Genomic DNA, 19,735 nt, shown 5'->3' with positions numbered 1-19,735 from the left:
CAAAAGGTCAAGAGAACAGATAAAAATCCAGGCCTCAGAAGAGACAAAAATCAATGCCATGGAGGTAGGAGGCATGGACACATAACCAGTCTTTTCAGGTCCCCTCAGATATGGTGAAATAGCTCCGATGGATTCCAATCTTGAATTATTCCACTTAAAATTCAAATACTTGAGGAAAATTGTCTCATTGTCATTCACCAGAGGAGGGCAAGTTACCTTAAATGGTGTTCTCAAAGAAGAGATGTTCCTCTTTGGAAATATCTCCACCGGTTTGCAGAAATAATTATAGTCCTGTGAACTAAAATCTTGATTTTAGCCCATTGAGACCCATGTTGGATTCCTGACCTACGGAGCTATAAGTTAATACATTTGTTGTGGATTAAGGTACTATATGTTTCGTGATTTGGTGTGGCATCAATAGAAATACAATACATTTTCTTGTATAAATTTTTTCTGATTTTTGCACCTGGTGTACTTATATTAAAAAAGACAACAGATGCTAAGTGCCCTCATATCCTAAAGTGGGAAGTTGGTTAATTCTTAAAGACAGCAGAAAGCTCAAGCAGGAACACATCTCTCATAGGTAACCCAACTAGTCCCATCTCTCAAAAGTAACCCAACAAGTCTATAGCTACAACCACCTCCTTTATTTAGCTCTTAACACACCAAGCCAATATTTTCCTGCCCTAAATCATCCCAGAAAACAAGTGGCAGCCCCCGTACCTCAATTATGTGTCAGAATTATGCAAACTAACCCATCCTAGCTGCTTACTCTGCCCTGCCTTGACTTTCTTATAGAAACCCCAATAAAAGCTGAGGCTTGGACTTTCCCCTTGTTCCTGTCTTCTTCCTCCTGACCATCCTGATGCTTCCTCTATGGCTGTATGGCATGATATGAAAGGAAAGGTAAGTAATAAATTCTTCTTCTCTTAACTTTGACCTTCCCATGTCATCATGTGGTCAGACCTGTGTATAATTTTAGAAATCCTGTGTATAATTTTAGAAAAATGGCAAACCTAATTCTGCTAGGTTTTGAGAATACCCACCTCTGGCTTGTGTAGGCAGTTAAGTTTGGAGGGAAGTAGAAGGAAAAATGTTGGTGTGGTATACCCTTTTGTTTTCACACTATTCCTTCATGGAGGAGGGAAGGGCTGAGTGTCTTTTTACCTCAACCCAAGTGGGATGTGATGCTGGAGGACGACTAAGGGAAGGGGACAGCTATCTTATCTTGCTTAGACCTGAGGTGTGTGTTGGGGGAATAAGAAATGGTATATGATTTCACAGAAGCATTCTGAAGGAGATTCCACCCAAGAGAACTCCCAGGATGAGCCAAATAACCCAAGAGAGAAATAAATTGCAGTAAGTACAGGAATAGGAGGAAAGTTGAAAGCAGCCAGATGGAAAAGAGGCATTGCTGGTATCATGGGAGCTACAGTTAAAGCTCTACAAGGGAGAGTGTCTCAGGCTTAGCCACTAAACCCCAGCATCCTTCTGGGTTAAATTCTTCGTGCCTCAGAGGCCCATCTGAGGAAGAAGCTATGGAGGATGGGCAGGGGAGCAAGAGAAGCCAACCACAGCTCCTTTCATCACTACAGACTTCTCTGTTTTAAGTATATTGAACTGAGGAAGGAGAGTTAATATCCCTTGTACCTTCATTTCTTACTGCAGGCTGTGAAAGTAAAGCCTTCCATTCCCAGCTTCCCTTTGTTTAGACTGTACCAACTTGATGTTCCAGGGGAAGGTTTCAGAAAGTAGAAACAAGGTATAAGTGCACTTTGGCTTCTGCTCAGTCTACAGACATGCCCCCAACAGGAAGATCTGAGGGTTCTGTTGATGGGTCCCAATGAATAATCCTGAGGTTATGATTTTAGGCTAAGGTCAAGGGCATGCCATCTGTCTTCTTGGCACAATGTGGGTCTAGGAAGCAAGATGTTGACTGTGAAACCAATATTTCTAATGGGAGTATTTTTCTGGTATCTCTGTTCATTCTGGCCTGGAGTCGGCCCTTCCAGGTAGTTTCCTAATGCCCTACTTCTTGACAGTGTTAGAGGCCATAAGTCTCATTTTGAACCCATTCTTTTCTCTTCTAAAGTAGTGTTTCTCAACTTTCAAGAATAATGTAAAATTAAAGTTATAATGTCCCTGAGACTAAATTTTTTAGTTACTAAAAATGAGACCTTTCATGTGACTGGAAAGGATAAGAGAAACTGTGGGATTTCTCCAACTCTTCAGTGAGAACAAGAAAGGGTGAGCACACAGGTTGACAGGGACAGCGGGAAGAAATATTCCTTCATTGCATCCTGTTTGGTCCAACTTTTCTCCTATATCAGTTACACAAACAACAGAGTAATTTGTAGACCCAAAGAAACAAATCTAGTACAAAAACAATGTTATTACAGAGCAGATACCATAATTAGAAACACTAAGTAAGAGAATCAACATTGAAAATTGAATTATTGACATAGAAGGATGACTATATAATTATTGTGAATCCTGATGAGATTCAAACAAGAAGAATGCTAACACAGAAAGAAGACTACAATAACTAGCATACAAATAACTGATCTCTCAGAGGTGAATATGTCCACCAAAATAAAAACAAAATAAAACAGAACAAAAAAGATGCATTCAAAAATAGAACACAAAAGAATTTCCCTAACATGAAGAAAGAACTATATCTGCATATCAGTGAGCACGTGTTGATCCAGGAACATAGTCAGTGTTTTGGGGTTTTAGGCAGAAAAAGAAATCATGTACTGGAAGGAATCTGGTTGGTTTCAGACTTTCCTACAGTAATATCCAATGCCAAAAGTGAGAAAGAATGTCTGTAGTTTTTTTTTGTGTGTGTGTGTGGTTTTTTTTAAAAAGATTTTTTACTTGTTTATTGTCAGAGAGGGAGCACAAGCAGGCAGAGTTGCAGGCAGAGGCAGAGAAAGAAAGCAGGCTTCCTGCTGGACAAGGAGCCTGATGCAGGACTCTATCCCAGGACCCTGGGATCATGAACTGAGCTGAAGGGAGCAGCTTAACCGACTGAGCCACCCAGGCATCCCGTATGTCTGTAGTTTTTGATAGAGAGTACCACCAAAGGAATTATTGCTTGCCAGAGTGACTCTTATTTCCAGTGGTTACAGAGCGACATCATGAAACATAAAAAAAATTGGAGAAAGTAGAGTCTATAAGCCCTTATTCAGAAAAAAATGTCTTGAAAACCAAAAAGCCAGCCAGTTGAGAGACAAATCAGACTAGGAATTGAGGAATGACAATGCTGGGAATGACCGAATATCCAGAGGGTGGTACTGACTGGATTTCAAAATAAATGTAATATCATCATAGATACAGAAGAGGAACTCAGTCAACATCCCTGCTACCCTTGTTTTATGGTACAGTTTGTAAAAATGATGCCTTCCTTTCCTATCATTTCATGATTTAGACTATGCCAACTGGATGTTTCAGAGGACAGTTTCAGAAAGTAGAAATAAAGTATGGGTGCAATTAGGCTTCTGTTCTATCTGCATGCAGATGGAACATCTTCCCTTTGATGGGAAGCCTTGAGTTTTCTGTTGACCTACTCCAGTGAGTAATCCTGAGATTATGGTTTCAGACTAGGGTCGAGGGCATGCCATTTGTCTTCTTGAACAATAACGTGGATTTAAGAAGCAGAATGTTGACTGTGAAACCCATAGTTGTAATGGGAGTATTTTTCTGGTATTTCTGTTGGTTCTGGCCTGGAGTTGGCCCTTCCAAGTAGTTTTCCAATGCCCTACCTTCCTGACAGTGGTAGAGGCCATATGTCTCATTTTGAACCCATTCTTTTCTCTTCTAAAATAGTGTTTCATGTTTCAATAATGTTCAATAACTTCAATAATGTTGATATTTGGGGTCAAATAATTCTGTTTGGCAGGCTATACTTTACATTGTAAGGTGATGAGCCTCTCTTTATGAGGTCCCTATAGCACCTGTCCTCCTCCCCCCACCCCCAGTTGTAATAACCCAGAATGTCTCCAAACATTGACAAATGTTCCCTCATCACCAAAATCATCTCCTGTTGGAACCACTCATCTAAAATCATGCTTCCTGTTTGTTCTACAGCTCTTCTGATCCTCTCTTTCCATTCTGTATTTTGTAAGATTTGAAAAAAAAAAATGGAGGTTTCAAATAGTTCCACAGAACAAGAATTTGGAGCAAGGAACATGGCATGACTTCCTATCTCTGGAACAGTAGGACACTGTTTAGGGAGATTGAATCACTTTCTACCTGGGTATGTAGCATGAACAGTGGCTGGACACAGTATTATCCCAAATCCTCATTCTTTGATTCTTTAAGGAATCTTCCATCCTCATCAATTTACAGGTACAGGTCTTGGGGTGTTAGAAAACCATGTAGCAGAAGCATATTCTAGGTAGGGAATTTACTTTGCCTTACCCTGATGTCCAGTACATTATTTTGTAAAGTCTATTTGTATTATTAGTAATATTCTAAAAAGAATAGTTCTTATCTTATACTTTGATAAATTATAAGATGATTATCTTCTATTCTCATTCTGTCTCTCTTTCCTCTATTGAATTTTGAGTCAAGACTTTTTATTGCTTCATTTTTCAAATTACAAAATATAATATAGGTTCATTTCAGAAAATCTGAAAAAATAGAAATAATACAACAAGCATTACCAATGATTCAACTGGCAACTGGGGCCTGTTACTTATGTTTTGTTGGATTTTCTTTAAATGCTTTCCTTTACATTATTTTTGTATGTGTGCATGCATATGTTTGTGATCATATGCTTTTAAACAAAATTGCCATGTTAGCACAGATGATATAATTTCCATCCTGTTTATTCACATAGCTGTATTTCATATAATTGTCCACATAACATCATCATGAAAAGTCATGAATTTTCGTTCCCACCATTTGTGTTTTTCAGAGCCAATCTTCTTCATCTTTTCTGTGCCATGCACTTATATTCAATAGGTAATTACCAAGTAGTTCCAATATGGCAGATTCTGGCTTAGGTACTGAGTGAGGACACCAAGAGAAGCAAGAAATGGTTTCTGTCCTCAAGGAACTTTTCCACATAAGACATATGAAGCAACAATGTCAGTGCCATTTTCATTACTGCCACGGTCTCTGAAGCAACATCTTTGCAATTATTTAAAAATAGATATTAAGCTCCTAATTGCACAAAAGACTGATTTATGCAGGAAGCTACCGTTCTCAGGCAGACATGCCCATACAGAGACACATCTCTAAATCAGTGAGCTGTTCACATCAATCAGAGGGTAAGGACAGTGCATTTTAGTGGAAGAAGGTCGGGATTGGTACCTACTGAGGGAATAGAGCTAGGAAAGTGACCAGAGGCCCAGTTCAATCAGTAATTTGCCCAGCCAAACCCCAGGGAAACTTTAAAGCAAAAAATTTGTGAGAGAAAAAGACCAACTAGTGGCACCAGTTGGTGGAGCATATTTTAGGCAGAATGTTACCTTTCACTTTAAATTTCAGTGTCTGCTATATTTCTTAAAAATAGAATAATAACCTATAGGGGAGGTGGGTGGGGCATGGGTAAAATAGGTGATGGGAATTAAGGAGTGCAGTTGTCTCCATGAGTTGTATGTACTGAAGAGTTGAATCACTATATTGTGTACCTGAAACCAATATAACACTATGTGTTCACTATACTGGAATTACAATTAAAAAAAAATTTAAAAACCAAAAAAAAAAAAAAAAATAGAAGAGTAACTGAAGTCATTTGTATCCATGCCCCACTTTCAAACAGCCACACCCTTCTGACATTACAGACATGTTTGACTTGAACTCACCAGACATGTGGAAAGAGGGTTAAAAGTTTCAAGTTAAGACTTGGAATCTTGGGGCACCTGGATGGCTCAGTGGGTTAAGCCTCTGCTTTCAGCTCAGGTCAATGATCTCAGGGTTCTGGGATCAAGCCCTGCATTGGACTCTCTGCTCAGCAGGGAGCCTGCTACCCCGCCACCCCCTCCCCCCGCCTGCCTCTCTGCCTACTTGTGATCTTTCTCTCTGTCAAATAAATAAATAAAATCATTAAAAAAAAAAGACTTGAAATCTCTTTGTGATTCTCTATATGTAGAGTGTAAATGAGCTAAACAATAGTACAATTGGCTTTTGCTGCCATATAATCATGAAATTGTGCTGCTCAAAGACACTTCAGAAAGAATCCCTGTCTGCTATCTGTGGGAAAGAACCATGCCCATTTCGTGTGGATCCTTGGGGGTGATGTGAGTTCCAGGTCAAATGTCTCCTTGTACCTGTTCAGCCTACAGGCACTCTCACTGTGGGCGTCAGTTGCTTGCTTAGCTTCCGATAGAATGGCCCCAGTGGAGGCTCCTGTTCTTTTGGTTCTAAAGTTTTTATGATCTTCCCTCCTCTGGGGATGGAAAGGAGATTACTGTGTGAAAATCACTGTGCTCAGCTATGGTAGAAGCCATAGCAGTTCCAGCCATAGCTCTGTACCCATAGACGTGTGTCTTTCCCAGTGGCCTTCCAGAAGGTTCAGGGAAGATAATAACCTGTAAACCAAAGGTACAGGAAAGTTAATAGCCCATGGGAGAGACTTTGGCCAAGAAGTGATGGTAGTGGGGAAACAAACCAGCAGATAAAGTGCTGCTACTTTTCCTCTCAAGGGAGCAGGGGACGGCCTTTCAGCATGGCTTCCGAGTGACTGAGTGATGGTGGTATGCTGGTAAGGGGCTGAGGAGGCTGAGGTTTGGAACATTCCACCCAGCCTTGCTTTCCCTACCTCCCTGCCTCACTCCCCCACTTTCCCTCACTCTTTCGTAGAATTAAACAACCTTCCATAAAGTGTGGACACATTTTCAAAAAATATGTCCTACCAATCATGATGGTTTAGTGACAGATAACTCTTACTTTTGAACTTTATTTAATTTCATGGACATAAATAAGACATTTGTAGATCATCTCCCTGAACATGATAGCAAAAACAAAACAAAACAAAAAAACAGATTTCACCTCAAATGATCAGTGATACTGTAGTAGAATTCAGTGGCAGCAATTTTCATATAAAGTCCCTATGCCAGGGGGGTGGGAAAGGTAGAATTCAAGACCGTCCATCTGGGATGGGAGCTTCTTAGAGAACTGTATTATAGGATGCCAATATTAGGTCATTGGGCATCACTGTTTGGGGAAAGGCATAAATGATTTTATGAGAAAACTCAATACACCAAAACATAAATTCTCTGATGGAAGTGGGCTTTGCGCATTCCCAATTCTTAGCATCTGACCCTGCAAAATGTTTCATTGCAAAAGGAAAAAAAAAAAAATAAAACCAACAAAACTAGAACAATGCATTGTACTGGGGCATACCACCTTCTGAGAAGCCACCTGGATATTTCTTTCTTTCTTTTTTCTTTTTTTTTTTTTTAGATTTTATTTATTTATTTGACAGAAAGAGAGGGATCACAAGTAGGCAGAGCAGCAGGCAGATAGAGAGGGGAAAGCAGGCTCCCTGCTGAGCAGAGCGCCTGATGTGGGGCTCGATCCCAGGACCCTGAGATCATGACCTGAGCTGAAGGCAGAGGCTTAACCCACTGAGCCACCCAGGCACCCCCACATGGATAGTTCTATCAAGGTCTAAAATTTACCCATTCAACCACATTTTCCAAGACGGAAATGGCACCAAAAGAGAAAGCTCCTTGGACTTAAATTTATTGTACATACTTGATACTCAATGGGATGTTTTCACATTAAAATAAGGTCCCTAAAGCAAAAACTAACAATGTACCAGAGGAAGTAAATTGGGGATATTGGCTGCTGAGAAATCTTTGAAAGACTATCTGAGGTATGTAATATCAGTATAACCATATTGCCAATTTCAGTCCAGTCAAATAACTTAAAATGTCTTTCAGAAGCAGTAAGTTAAATCCCTAAATCTTATCCCCTGTGGATTTAGGAAGCAAACCAGAGCTCCACGTCCAGGCCACGGCTCTGTCTGTTGGGACAGTATTTCCAGCACCAGTAAAAAAATGTTCTTATTCCCCGATATAGTCCAGCCCCCAGATTACTTTATTGCAACTTTTCTTTGACAGCTTATTTCCTTTGAGTAGTTGCTTATTATAAAAACCAAAGGGAAATAAAAATATATATAAATTTTTTAAACTACTCTTTTTTAACTCCCTCATTATGGCCCACTGAGTTTTTAGAAGCATGTGCATTAGTGGAGTGTTTGCAGTATTCATGACTTGAACTTCTAATTTATGTGCTCTTAAATGTACATTAATCATCAGCATACTAACTATTAATATTATACTCTGAGGATTTTCCCTCCAACTACTGTTCTAGGCAAAAGGAATATTCTTAAAAACAATATTCATTGACTTCCATAAACAGGCAGGTCATGTTGGAACATGGGCCACTGGCATTGATGTGTGGATGGTAGCATTATGAGAAGTTATTTACTACATGAAATTCCAAGCTTGCCAATTTTTAAATGTTAATGGCCTTATGGTGAAAAAGAAAGGTTTATGTGCTCCACCAAGGGATTTCAGAATTTTGTAATCTTGGCTTGGGAATGGTTTGATTGTCCAATAAGTCATTTTTACTTCTCTCTTAATTATATGTGTTTATGAACTTTTATAAATTTGAAAGCAAAACTTTCTGGAATGTTGAATATAATAATTGAGTCTAAAATACTGAACTTAATATGCTGGGTTTACTGATTTGGGGGGAGGACAGATTTCTCTGTGGATCCTGGAGGAAAAATGAACCAAAATAAATTTTAAATGGATTATGCGGATTTGTCTAAGCAAATCCAGAATGTTCAGCTGCATTTATAGGAAATTCTAATTGACTTACTATAACTTGAATGTATCATCTTTAACAAATAAGAAAGAGCTGCCCAGGGCCCAGCTTATTCTAAGAGATTTTGCCAAGTTGTCCATAAAAGTTCTAGTTCATTACTTAGTTTTTTATTTATAGTATGCGAAACTACTTTAAAAATGTTCAACTCAAAATACCTCCCATCTTTAGATAATATGCCTTAGGTGTATTTTACCTGAGTTGTTGGTATACTAATTTCAATACATCAGGAGTCCAGCCTTAAAGTCTTTATTTTAAGATATGGTTAAAACTTGCTGAAATTGGGGCGCCTGGGTGGCTCAGTGGGTTAAAGCCTCTGCCTTCGGTTCAGGTCGTGATCCCAGGGTCCTGGGATCGAGCCCCGCATAGGGCTCTCTGCTCAGCAGGGAGCCTGCTTCCCCCTCTCTCTCTGCTTGTCTCTCTGCCTACTTGTGATCTCTGTCAAATAAAATAAAGAAAATCTTTAAAAAAAAAACTTGCTGAAATTATTCATGAGATGCTACTACAGTTAATAATATGTTATAGGCACATTATCTGTATAGATAATAATCAATTCAAAATCATTACCTAAACACTTGCTTCATAATAGAAAAGCTATATGCTTTCCTTATCACAACTTACAAGTGTATTACCATCACAAAGTTCAGTTCAGGGAATGTGTAAAAATTCCCGTCATTGTGCATAATATGCCATTTGTAATTTTCATTCACCTCTTTGAGAAACATCTTTTCAGCAATGATTAAGTTGTAAGTAGTAAAAATGCTGAAATAATTTAGTAATTATAGAGGATAACTAACCACCCACTAGTAGAAAGAAATGGAAAATAGGCAAAAATTACTCATGTTAGTATCATCAAAGATAATTATTGCAACTTTGGTATATCTATTTTTAGTCTTTTATCTATAAAGACTCTGTTTTTGTTTTTAATAGTGCTTTGTACAAATATATAATAAAATTCCATTCTGTGTTCTACTAATGATATAGATGTTTTTCTATGTAATTTCAGTTCCCTAATGGTAGCATGAAGATGTCAGGTAATTGCTCCTACAGAAAATAGTTCCAAATGACTTGTAGATAGGCTTTGCCATCTGTATATTTTCTTCAGTGAAATGGTTTTTTTTAATGTCTTTGCCCCTTTTCTAATTGATTATTTGTTAAGGTTATCTATATATGCTAGATATTAGACCATCGGGAAAATGCAAATAAAACCACAAGGAGATAGTCTTGCACACCAATGAGCATGGTTAAAATAAAGAATAATAACAATACCAAATATTGGAGAGAATGGAAAAATTGGATCTCTCGTGCTGATGGGAATGAGAAATGGTATAGTCACACTAGAAAACAGTTTGGTGATTTCTTTTTTTTTTTTTTTTTAAGAATTTATTTATTTATTTGACAGAGAGAGATCACAAGTAGGCAGAGAGGCAGGCAGAGAAAGAGAGAGAGAGAAGCAGGCTCCCTGCTGAGCAGAGAGCCTGATGCGGGGCTGGATCCCAGGACCCTGAGATCATGACCTGAGCTGAAGGCAGAGGCTTAACGCTCTGAGCCACCAAGGCACCTGGTGATTTCTTTTAAAACTAATATGCAATTTAAAAAAATCTAATAGGCAATTATATATGACCTAGCGATTATATTCTTGGGCATTTATCCCAGATAACTGAAAACTTATATTCACTCACACACATAGGCATACACACATACACACAAACCAAACAAGCTATACACAAATGTTCACAGTAGCTTGATTCATAATAACTGGAAAAATTCCAGATGTCCTGCCACAAGTGACTGATTAAAGAAACTGGGTGTGTATTTATTCCAATGAATACTGCTCCACAATGGGAAGGAAATAGCTCTTGATAAATGCCACAAACTGGATGAATCTCTGGGAAATTATGCTAAGTGAAAAACGCCAATCCCAGAAGAATACATATTGTATGATTCCATTCATGTGATATTTTGTAATGATAGCGTTTTTGAAATAGAGTACAGATTAGTGGTTGCCAGAGGTTAAGAAGGGATGGGGGCAGGAGGAAGGTAGACATGATCATAGAAGGGCAACACAAGAGATTCTTCTGATTTTATCTTTCCATTGAGTATCTTGACTATGGTGGTAAATACACAAACTTATAACATCTTATAGAATAAAACACATATGCACACAAACAAAGAAAACTGAGGAAATATGAATAAGATCAGTGTATTGTATCAGAGTCAATATCCTGGTTATGATATTGTATTGTAGTTTTCCAAAATGTTACCATTGAGGGAAATTGAGTAGAGCATGTATGTGATCTCTATTATTCCTTACAACTTCATATTAATTACAATTATCTTAGTAAAAACTACCCCTACCTCCCTTATCAGTTGGAAGTAACAGATGATAGAGTTCAGAACACAGAAAAGTTCGACATTTACAGAAAAATTTCTGGAAGTGAAAGAGCTGCAGAGGTACTGAAGCCCCAAATCTGAGTATAAACTCTCACCAAACCCCTAGCTGATCACATAATTACATACGCTTGGAATAAGGGAGACCAGAAAGAATTGAAATAGAAACTAGAGGGTCAGCTACTGTTGCAATTCAAAACTGCTGCTGGTAAGGTTTTGAGTTTGCTGCAATTTTGACCACTTGTATTTTCCAAATCAAACACAACTCAAGTGGCAGAAAGTAGACTCCTTACTGATCTTAGATATCAGAGGTATGAAGTTTAGTTTAGAAAAACAATTGGAAATTTAGAAGACAGCCCCCAGAAAAAGGGAACCACGGAGAGAATGAATCCTAAAATCTGAATGTAAAGTATTCCTCAAGTCTTTGGCTGACAGCTAAACTATGCAGGCACAGGGGACTCCCAGGGGTCAAGCCAAACAAGCAACATCTGGAAGCCAAAAAAAATTGATCAAACACCAGCTGCTGCACATAACAGGGAGGACTATTTCACAGTTTGATTCTAAGAAAGTAAATGACCCAAATCAGTAATCTTCAGTGTATCCCAGAGATACTAAAAGGTGTAATCTACAACACATAGCTTCAAACCAAAAATTAAGTTATAGTTTTAAAACAACATGCATTTTGAACCAAAATACTTCTTTGCCTGACTATGAATGACGGTCAGTAGAAACTGACATTGGTAAGCCCTGATGATGTACTGAGCAAAGATTTCAAAGAAGTAATTTTAAATACATTCAGATAATTAAAGGAAAATATAATATTAATGAGTAAACAGATAGGGGATCTCTCAACAGAGAAGTGTAAGCTATAAGAAAAAAAAAAACAAAGGTAAATTCTAAAACTATAAAGTACAACTCTGGATATGAACATATCATTATATGAGCAAAACAGAAAATTAGAAATAGCAGAAGAAGGAAATCAGTGAAATTAAAGTTAGATCAGTGGAAATCATCCAATATGAACAAAATGGAGAAAAATATTTAGTAAAAATGAACAAAATTCTCAAGAATTATGGTGCCATATTGATTAGTCTTATATATGTGCAAGTGGGGCCCACAAGGTCAGGAGAGAAAGTGATAGAAAAAAAATATTTTGAAAAAATAATGGCCAAATCTTCTGAGATTTGTAAAGAAAACCCATTAGTTTAGAGGTCCAAGAAATTCAAATATGATGAACGCACACACATACACACAGAGCAATCCAGTCTCTGTACACCATAGTGAAACACCTGAAAACCAAGGTTATAGAGAAAATCTTCAACACAGCAAGAGAAAAAAGACACATTACATGCAGTGAAGCAATGATATGATCAACAAGTGACATTGCTGGAACTCATGCAAGCCAGAAGACACTGGAGTTACATATTCTTCCTCCTGAAAAGTTAGAGCAAAACCGAGAACTGGCAGCCCAAGAGATCTATAGCTAGTGCAAGTATTCTGCAAATATAAAGATGAAATAGAATTTCTTGAGAAAAACCTACAAAATGTGTTGCTTAGGAGACTGGTAGCAGAAATACTAAAGGAAATTCTTTATATTAAAGAAATGACACCAGATGATAACATGGATATTTGGAAAGAAATAAGAAGCCCTGGAAAAGATACATATGTAGTGGAATATAAACTATTATACAAGTAACTTTTTTCTCTTCTTAATTTTTCAAAAAACGTAGTGTAGAGGTTCAAGTTACATTGGTATAACTTATATGAAAGAGAGAGCAAATGGAATTATACTGTTTCAAGACTCTGATATTCTAATAAAAGTACTAATTCAGTATTAAATATAATAGTTTTGAGCTAACAATGCATGTTGTTATTCCCAAGCATCTAAGAAAAATAAATACAGAGAAACATAGTTAAAAGTTAACAGAGATTAAAATGTCCAAAAAACCAAAGAGGAGTTAGAGAGGAAGAAGGGAGGAACAAAAAGAGACAAATGGGACATAAGTAGCACAATGGCAGACTGAAGTCCTGTTATTTAATAATCACAATAAATATAAGTAGATTACCTATTCTACTTAAAAGGCAAAGCTTGTTGGATTGGATTTTAAAAGATCCAGCTATATGCTGTCTATAAGAGATGCACTTTAAACACAGAGACACAAATTGGAAGTGAAAGGATGGAAAATGATGCAATATTCAAATAGTAAGCACAAGAGGAGGACAAGTATATTTATATATATTAGATGTTAACATAGGGAGTAGTACTAGAAACACTGATATTTAATCAAAACAATATAAACACAACAGGAAGATAAAACAGTTATAGAAGTCTATGTGCCTAATGAGATAACTTCACAATACACAAAGCAAAGAATGACAGAACTAAAAAAAGTAGACAATCTAATAATTATTAACAAGTATAGTTAGAAGCTCCAATACTACTCTCTCAGTAGTTGACAAGACAAATAGAACATCAGTAAGACTTGAACAGTATGAACCAATTTGACCAAACTGATATATTTTTTAAAAAGACTATCCTGTGACAGCAGAATATACATTCTTTTCATGAACACATGGAACATTGACCAAGAAACACCAAACGCAGGGCCATAAGAGAAGTTTCAATAAGTATAAAAATATTGAAATCATACATAGGATGTTCTCTAACTATAATAGAATAGACAGAAAAGAACAACTATATGATTCTACTTATATGTGATATCTAGAGTAGTGAAATTCATAGGGACAGAGAATAGTAGAATATGGTGTCCATGGTCTGGCGGGGGGTGGGGAGGGGAGGAAGAATGGAGAGGTATTGATCAATGGTCCAGAATATCAGTTTGGGGAGAGAAGAAAGTCCTAGAGATGATTGAGAGTAATAGTTGCACAACTTGTGAATGTATTTAATGCCACTGAACCATACATTTAAAAATGGCTAAAATGGCCAAATATGTTATGTGTAATTTAAATATAGATTTAAATTTAAAAAATAAATTATGGGGGTCCCTGAGTGGCTCTGTTGGTTAAGCACCTGCTTAGGCTCAGGTCATGATCTCTGGGGCCTGGGATCAGGTGCTGCATTGGACTCCTTGCTCCTAAGAAGAAATGGAAATCATTTTGAATGTAATAAAAATGAAAATAAATCATTTTCAGTTTTGTGGAAAGTAGCTGAAACAGTGCTCAGCAACACTTTTATAGGTTAATCACTTATACTTAAAAGAAGAAACATGTCAACTCAAGCTCTAAACTTGCACCATAGGCAACTAGCAAAAAAAAAAGAGCAAGTTAAATTCAGTAAGAAATAATTAAATAATATAAGTAAAAGCAGAAATCAATGTGAAGAAATACTATGAACAATTTTATGCCAATAAGTTTGATACTTTCTATGAAATGGACAAATACCTTGAAAAGTACATTTTACTGGGTGCCTGCCTGAATGTCTCAGTCATTTAAGCATCCGCCTTCATCTCAGATCATGATCCTGGGGTCCTGGAATCAAGTCCCACATCAGGCTCTCTGTTCAGTGGGGGGTCAGCTTCTCCCTCTACCCCCCCCCCACTTGCTTGTGTTCTTTCTCTCTCACTCATGTTCTCTTTTTCCTCTTTCTTGGATAAGTAAATTAAAATCTTCAAAAAAAAAAAAATAAAATACATTTTACCAAAACAGCCTCAAGAAGACATAGAACATCTGAATAACCGTATGTCCATTAAAGACATTGAATTCATAATTTAAAAATGTTCAGGAAAGAAAATGTAGAACTATGTGGCTTCACTAATGAAGTCCACATTTAGTGAAGGAAGTATACTAGTCTTCCACAAACTCTTTAAAAAAATAGGAGGATCCACTTGCAAACACACTTTTGGGGGCCAGTATTAGACAGATACCAAAGCCAGATTAAGATATTCCAAGAGAAGAGACTACATATATATAGATGCAAAAATCCTTAACATAATCTTAGCAAATCAAATTCAGCATTATATAAAAAGAGAAGATAATCACAAAGAAGAGAGTATAGTCCCAGGAATTCAAGATTTGTTCAACATTCACATATTAATGACTATAATATATCATATATCACATCAACAGAATAAAAGGAATAAAAGGTTATTTGATCATCTTCATAGTAGTAGAAAAAATTTAACATACATTTGTGCTACAAAAAAACCTTCATAAAACCAGCATTAGAAAAGTGCCTTTTTAAAATAAATATTTTATTTATTTATTTGACAGAGATCACAAGTAGGCAGAGATGCAGGCAGAGAGAGAGAGAGAGGGAAGCAGACTCCCTGCTGAGCCGAGAGCCTGATGTGGGACTCCATCCCAGGACCCTGAGATCATGACCTGAGCTGAAGGCAGCGGCTTAATCCACTGAGCCACACAGGTGCCCCAGGAAAGTGCTTTTTCAACTTGGTAAAGAACATCTACAAATACTCATAGTAAGCATTATATGTAGTTAAAGACTGAGCATCTTCTGCCTAAAATCTAGAATGAGTCAAGAATGTCTGCTTTTACCACTTCTATACATGTTGGACTGGAGGTCCAAATCACTACAACAAGACAAGAAAAAGAAAGAAGAGGCATCTATATTGAAAAGAAAGAAAGAAAACTATCTTTATTTGCAGATGACAGTATCAGGTATGTAGAATCCTCAGAAATATATTTTCAAAGCTATAAGAACTAGCAAATTAACTTTATGCAGCATGACAGCAATATACAAAAATGAACTCTACTTCTAATATAAATAATGAACAGTTGTAAAATGAAATTAAAAGTATAGCTGCATTTACAGTGACACCTAAAATAAGTAGAGTTCTTGGGAATCATTTTAACAAAGATTAATGTGTAAGATCTATATACTAAATATCATAAGCATTGCTCAGATAAGTTAAAGATGCACTAAAAATGGAGAGAAATGCCATATTCACAGAGTGCAGACTCAATGTTATTAAGATGTCAATTCTCCAATATTGACCCTATTCCATTCCTACCAAAATTCTGTCCAAATTTTGGTAGAAAGTGACAAACTGTTTCTGAATTTATATGGAATTAAAAAGGGCCTGGAATTGCTTACAGAATTTGGAAAAGGTTAAATTCGAAGACTTATACTACTTGATTTATTTTTCCTTTTGATTTCTTTTTTTTTTTTTAATTTCTTTTCAGTGTAACAGAATTCATTGTTTTTGCACCACACCCAGTGCTCCATGCAATGTGTGCCCTCCATAATATCCACCACCTGGCTCCCCCAACCTCTCACCCCCAGCCCCTTCAAAACCCTCAGGTTGTTTTTCAGGGTCCATAGTCTCTCATGGTTCATCTCCCCTCCAATTTCCCTCAACTCCCTTCTCCTCTCCATCTCCCCATGTCCTCCATGTTATTTGTTATGCTCCGCAAATAAGTGAAACCATATGATAAGTGACTCTGCTTGACTTATTTCACTCAGCATAATCTCTTCCAGTCCTGTCCATGTTGCTACAAAAGTTGGGTATTCATCCTTTCTGATGGAGGCATAATACTCCATAGTGTATATGGACCACATCTTCCTTATCCATTCGTCCGTTGAAGGGCATCTTGGATCTTTCCACAGTTTGGCGACCGTGGCCATTGCTGCTATGAACATTGGGGTACAGATGGCCCTCCTTTTCACTACATCTGTATCTTTGGAATAAATATCCAGTAGTGCAATTTCAGGGTCATAGGAAAGTTCTATTTTTAGTTTCTTAAGGAATCTCCACACTGTTCTCCAAAGTGGTTGCACCAACTTGCATTCCCACCAACAGTGTAAGAGGGTTCCCCTTTCTCCACATCCTCTTCAATACACGTTGTTTCCTATCTTGCTAATTTTGGCCATTCTAACTGGTGTAAGGTGGTATCTCAATGTGGTTTTAATTTGAATCTCCCTGATGGCTAGTGATGATGAGCATTTTTTCATGTGTCTGATAGCCATCTGTATGTCTTCATTGGAGAAGTGTCTGTTCATATCTTCTGCCCATTTTTTGATATGATTATCTGTTTTGTGCGTGTTGAGTTTGAGAAGTTCTTTATAGATCCTGGATATCAGCCTTTTGTCTGTACTGTCATTTGCAAATATCTTCTCCCATTCCGTGGGTTCCCTCTTGATTTTAAGTCTTGGTATAATTCTTAGTATAAAGCTACAGTGAACAAGGCATGCCATAGTCATTATTAAAAAATAGACAAATCAGAGAAACAGAATACCATCTATAAATGAATCCATGCATATGTGGTCAACTGATTTTCAACAGAGGTGCCAAGTTAATTTGGTGGGAAAAAGAAGAAACTTTTCAATGAATATTCCTGGTATAGTTGATGTGATAGGCATAATAATATTCCCCAACCCAAGGGTGTCCACATTCCAATCCTCAGCCTGTGAGTATATTTGGGTACATGGCAAAGAGGAATGGAGATTACAGATGGAATTAAATTTTTTAATCAGCTGACCTTAACATAGGAAGAGCATACTACATTATTGAAGTGGGCCCAATATTATCATAGACATCATAGAGGAAAAGGGAGAAAGAGGGAACCAGAGAGATGTCATGGTGAGAGACTGGGCTTAATCTTGCTGGTTTTAAAGATAGAGGAAGAGGGCTACAAGCCAAGGAATGTGAACAACCTTTGTAAGGTACAAAGGACAAGGAAATGGATTTTCCCTCAGAGTCCTCAGAAAGGGACACCAATTTGTTAATAAGTTGATTTTGATTCAGTGAGATTTATGTTGAATTGTGAGATAATAAATTTGTGTTGTTTTAAACCAATACATTGGTGTCAATTTTCTACAACCATAGAAAATAATATAATTGGATATATGTATGGCAAAGGAGGGGATCTCAGCCCTTACTTTATACCACTCACAAATTAAATGGTAATGAATCATAAGCCTAAATGTAGGATCTGAAATGATAAAACTTCTGGACAGAAACAGGAAAAACATTTTTATCTTTGTGTTCTTGGTTCAACCAAAAATTTCTTAAGTATGATATGAAAAGCATAAAGTATAAAAAAGGAAAATTGATAAATTGGACTTCTTTAAAATTTAAAAACAATTTCTTTTCAAAAGACTCAATAAAAAAGAAAGGTAATTGACAGATTGGGAGAAATATTTACAAAGTCTTATATCTAAGAACTTGTATCCTACATGAAGAACTTAGAAAACATACAACTCAATGATAAAATGGGCAAAAATTGGGCAAGACACTTCAGAGAGGAAGAGACATGACGACCAACAAACACATTGGAAATACTCCATGTTACCAGCCATTTGAAGATTAAATTAACAAAGAAAAACCACCAGACGCACACTAGAATGGCCAAAATTAAAAAGACTGATATTAATTCTTTGTAAGGAAGTGGAGCTAATGAAACTCTAATTCATTGCTGATGGAATGCAAGAATGTTATAGTCACTTTGGAAAACAGGTTGTTAGTTTCCTATAAAGTAAAATAGACACTTACACTTATGACTTATTGGCTCTTTTCCAGTTATCTACTCCCCCAAAACATGAAACATAAGTCTACCTTGGATTCATATGCTTCTAAAAATATGTATAGCAGCGTTATTTGTGACATCTAAAAGTTAGAGAATACTATTCAGCAAGAAAAAGGAGCAAATTACTGATATATGCAATAGCATAGATAACTCTCCAAGTTATGTGCTGAATGAGAGAACTCAGATATAGAAGGATATATACTTCATGGTGCCATTCAAAAGAAATTCTAGAAAATCCAAACAGTTTTAGTTGTTGGTTGCCAAGGGTGAGGAGAGGAGATTGTTTGAAACAGGGTGAGAGGAAACTTACTGAAATGGGGAAAATATTCTCTGTGTTAGGTGGGTGGTAGTTATAAGGCTGTATTTTGGGGTGAAACTTGTAAGACTATACACTTAAAACTAGTGCATTTTATTATGTACAAATTATACCTCAGTGAAGTTCTTAAGCAATTAAAGTATAATGAATTTATAGTATTTGTCATGTTTAGTCTCTAACATAATAAACACTAATCACTAATCATGAAAAACACTTACTGGTCTTACTCAGGGTTCATAGCTCCTGATTTTACTTTTCTTAATTATCAGACTTCATTTCCTTTTCAAGTATTGGAAATAACCAAGATTGGTCATTCAAAACACATCAACTGATGTGCATGGGACTTAATCAATCAAAAGGGTCATAGGCCAGTGCAGGAGAGTCCTGGTGTAAACAGCAGGTATAGGTGAATTGATGCATAGTTTGTGTATCGTTCCTGGAAACAATAATAGTAATGTCTACTTCGATATTGTTGTAAGGATTAAATGAAGTAAGGCATGTGAAATGTTTATCAGAGTGCTTGACCCATAATTCACCATCAGTACCAATTAGTTGTTATCTTCATGAAATCTGTGCTCTTCCCAAGGAGAAATAGGCATCAAGACAGTAGGGGTCAGAAGTTGTTTCTGCCTGTCCAGCATATCTTCCCTTTCTTCAGGTAACTAAACATATTTTTTCTTT

General features: G+C 36.9%; 1 protein-coding gene across 1 annotated transcript in view; it reads left to right on the top strand.

The window, feature by feature from the left end:
* The first annotated feature begins 822 nt into the window (after nucleotides 1–822).
* Nucleotides 823–19,735, top strand: part of TAFA1 (TAFA chemokine like family member 1) — a 589,816-nt gene continuing 570,903 nt past the window's right edge. Inside the window, exon 1 of the mRNA XM_082691399.1 lies at nucleotides 823–906. Within this exon, the coding sequence (XP_082547525.1) occupies nucleotides 877–906 (30 nt within the window). The 5' untranslated portion in view covers nucleotides 823–876. The remainder of the gene's footprint in view (nucleotides 907–19,735) is intronic.

The sequence above is a fragment of the Mustela nivalis genome (genome assembly GCF_964662115.1).
Source record: "Mustela nivalis genome assembly, chromosome: 1".
Classification (NCBI taxonomy): Eukaryota; Metazoa; Chordata; class Mammalia; order Carnivora; family Mustelidae; genus Mustela; species Mustela nivalis.
This window is presented reverse-complemented; position numbering and strand designations above follow the sequence as displayed.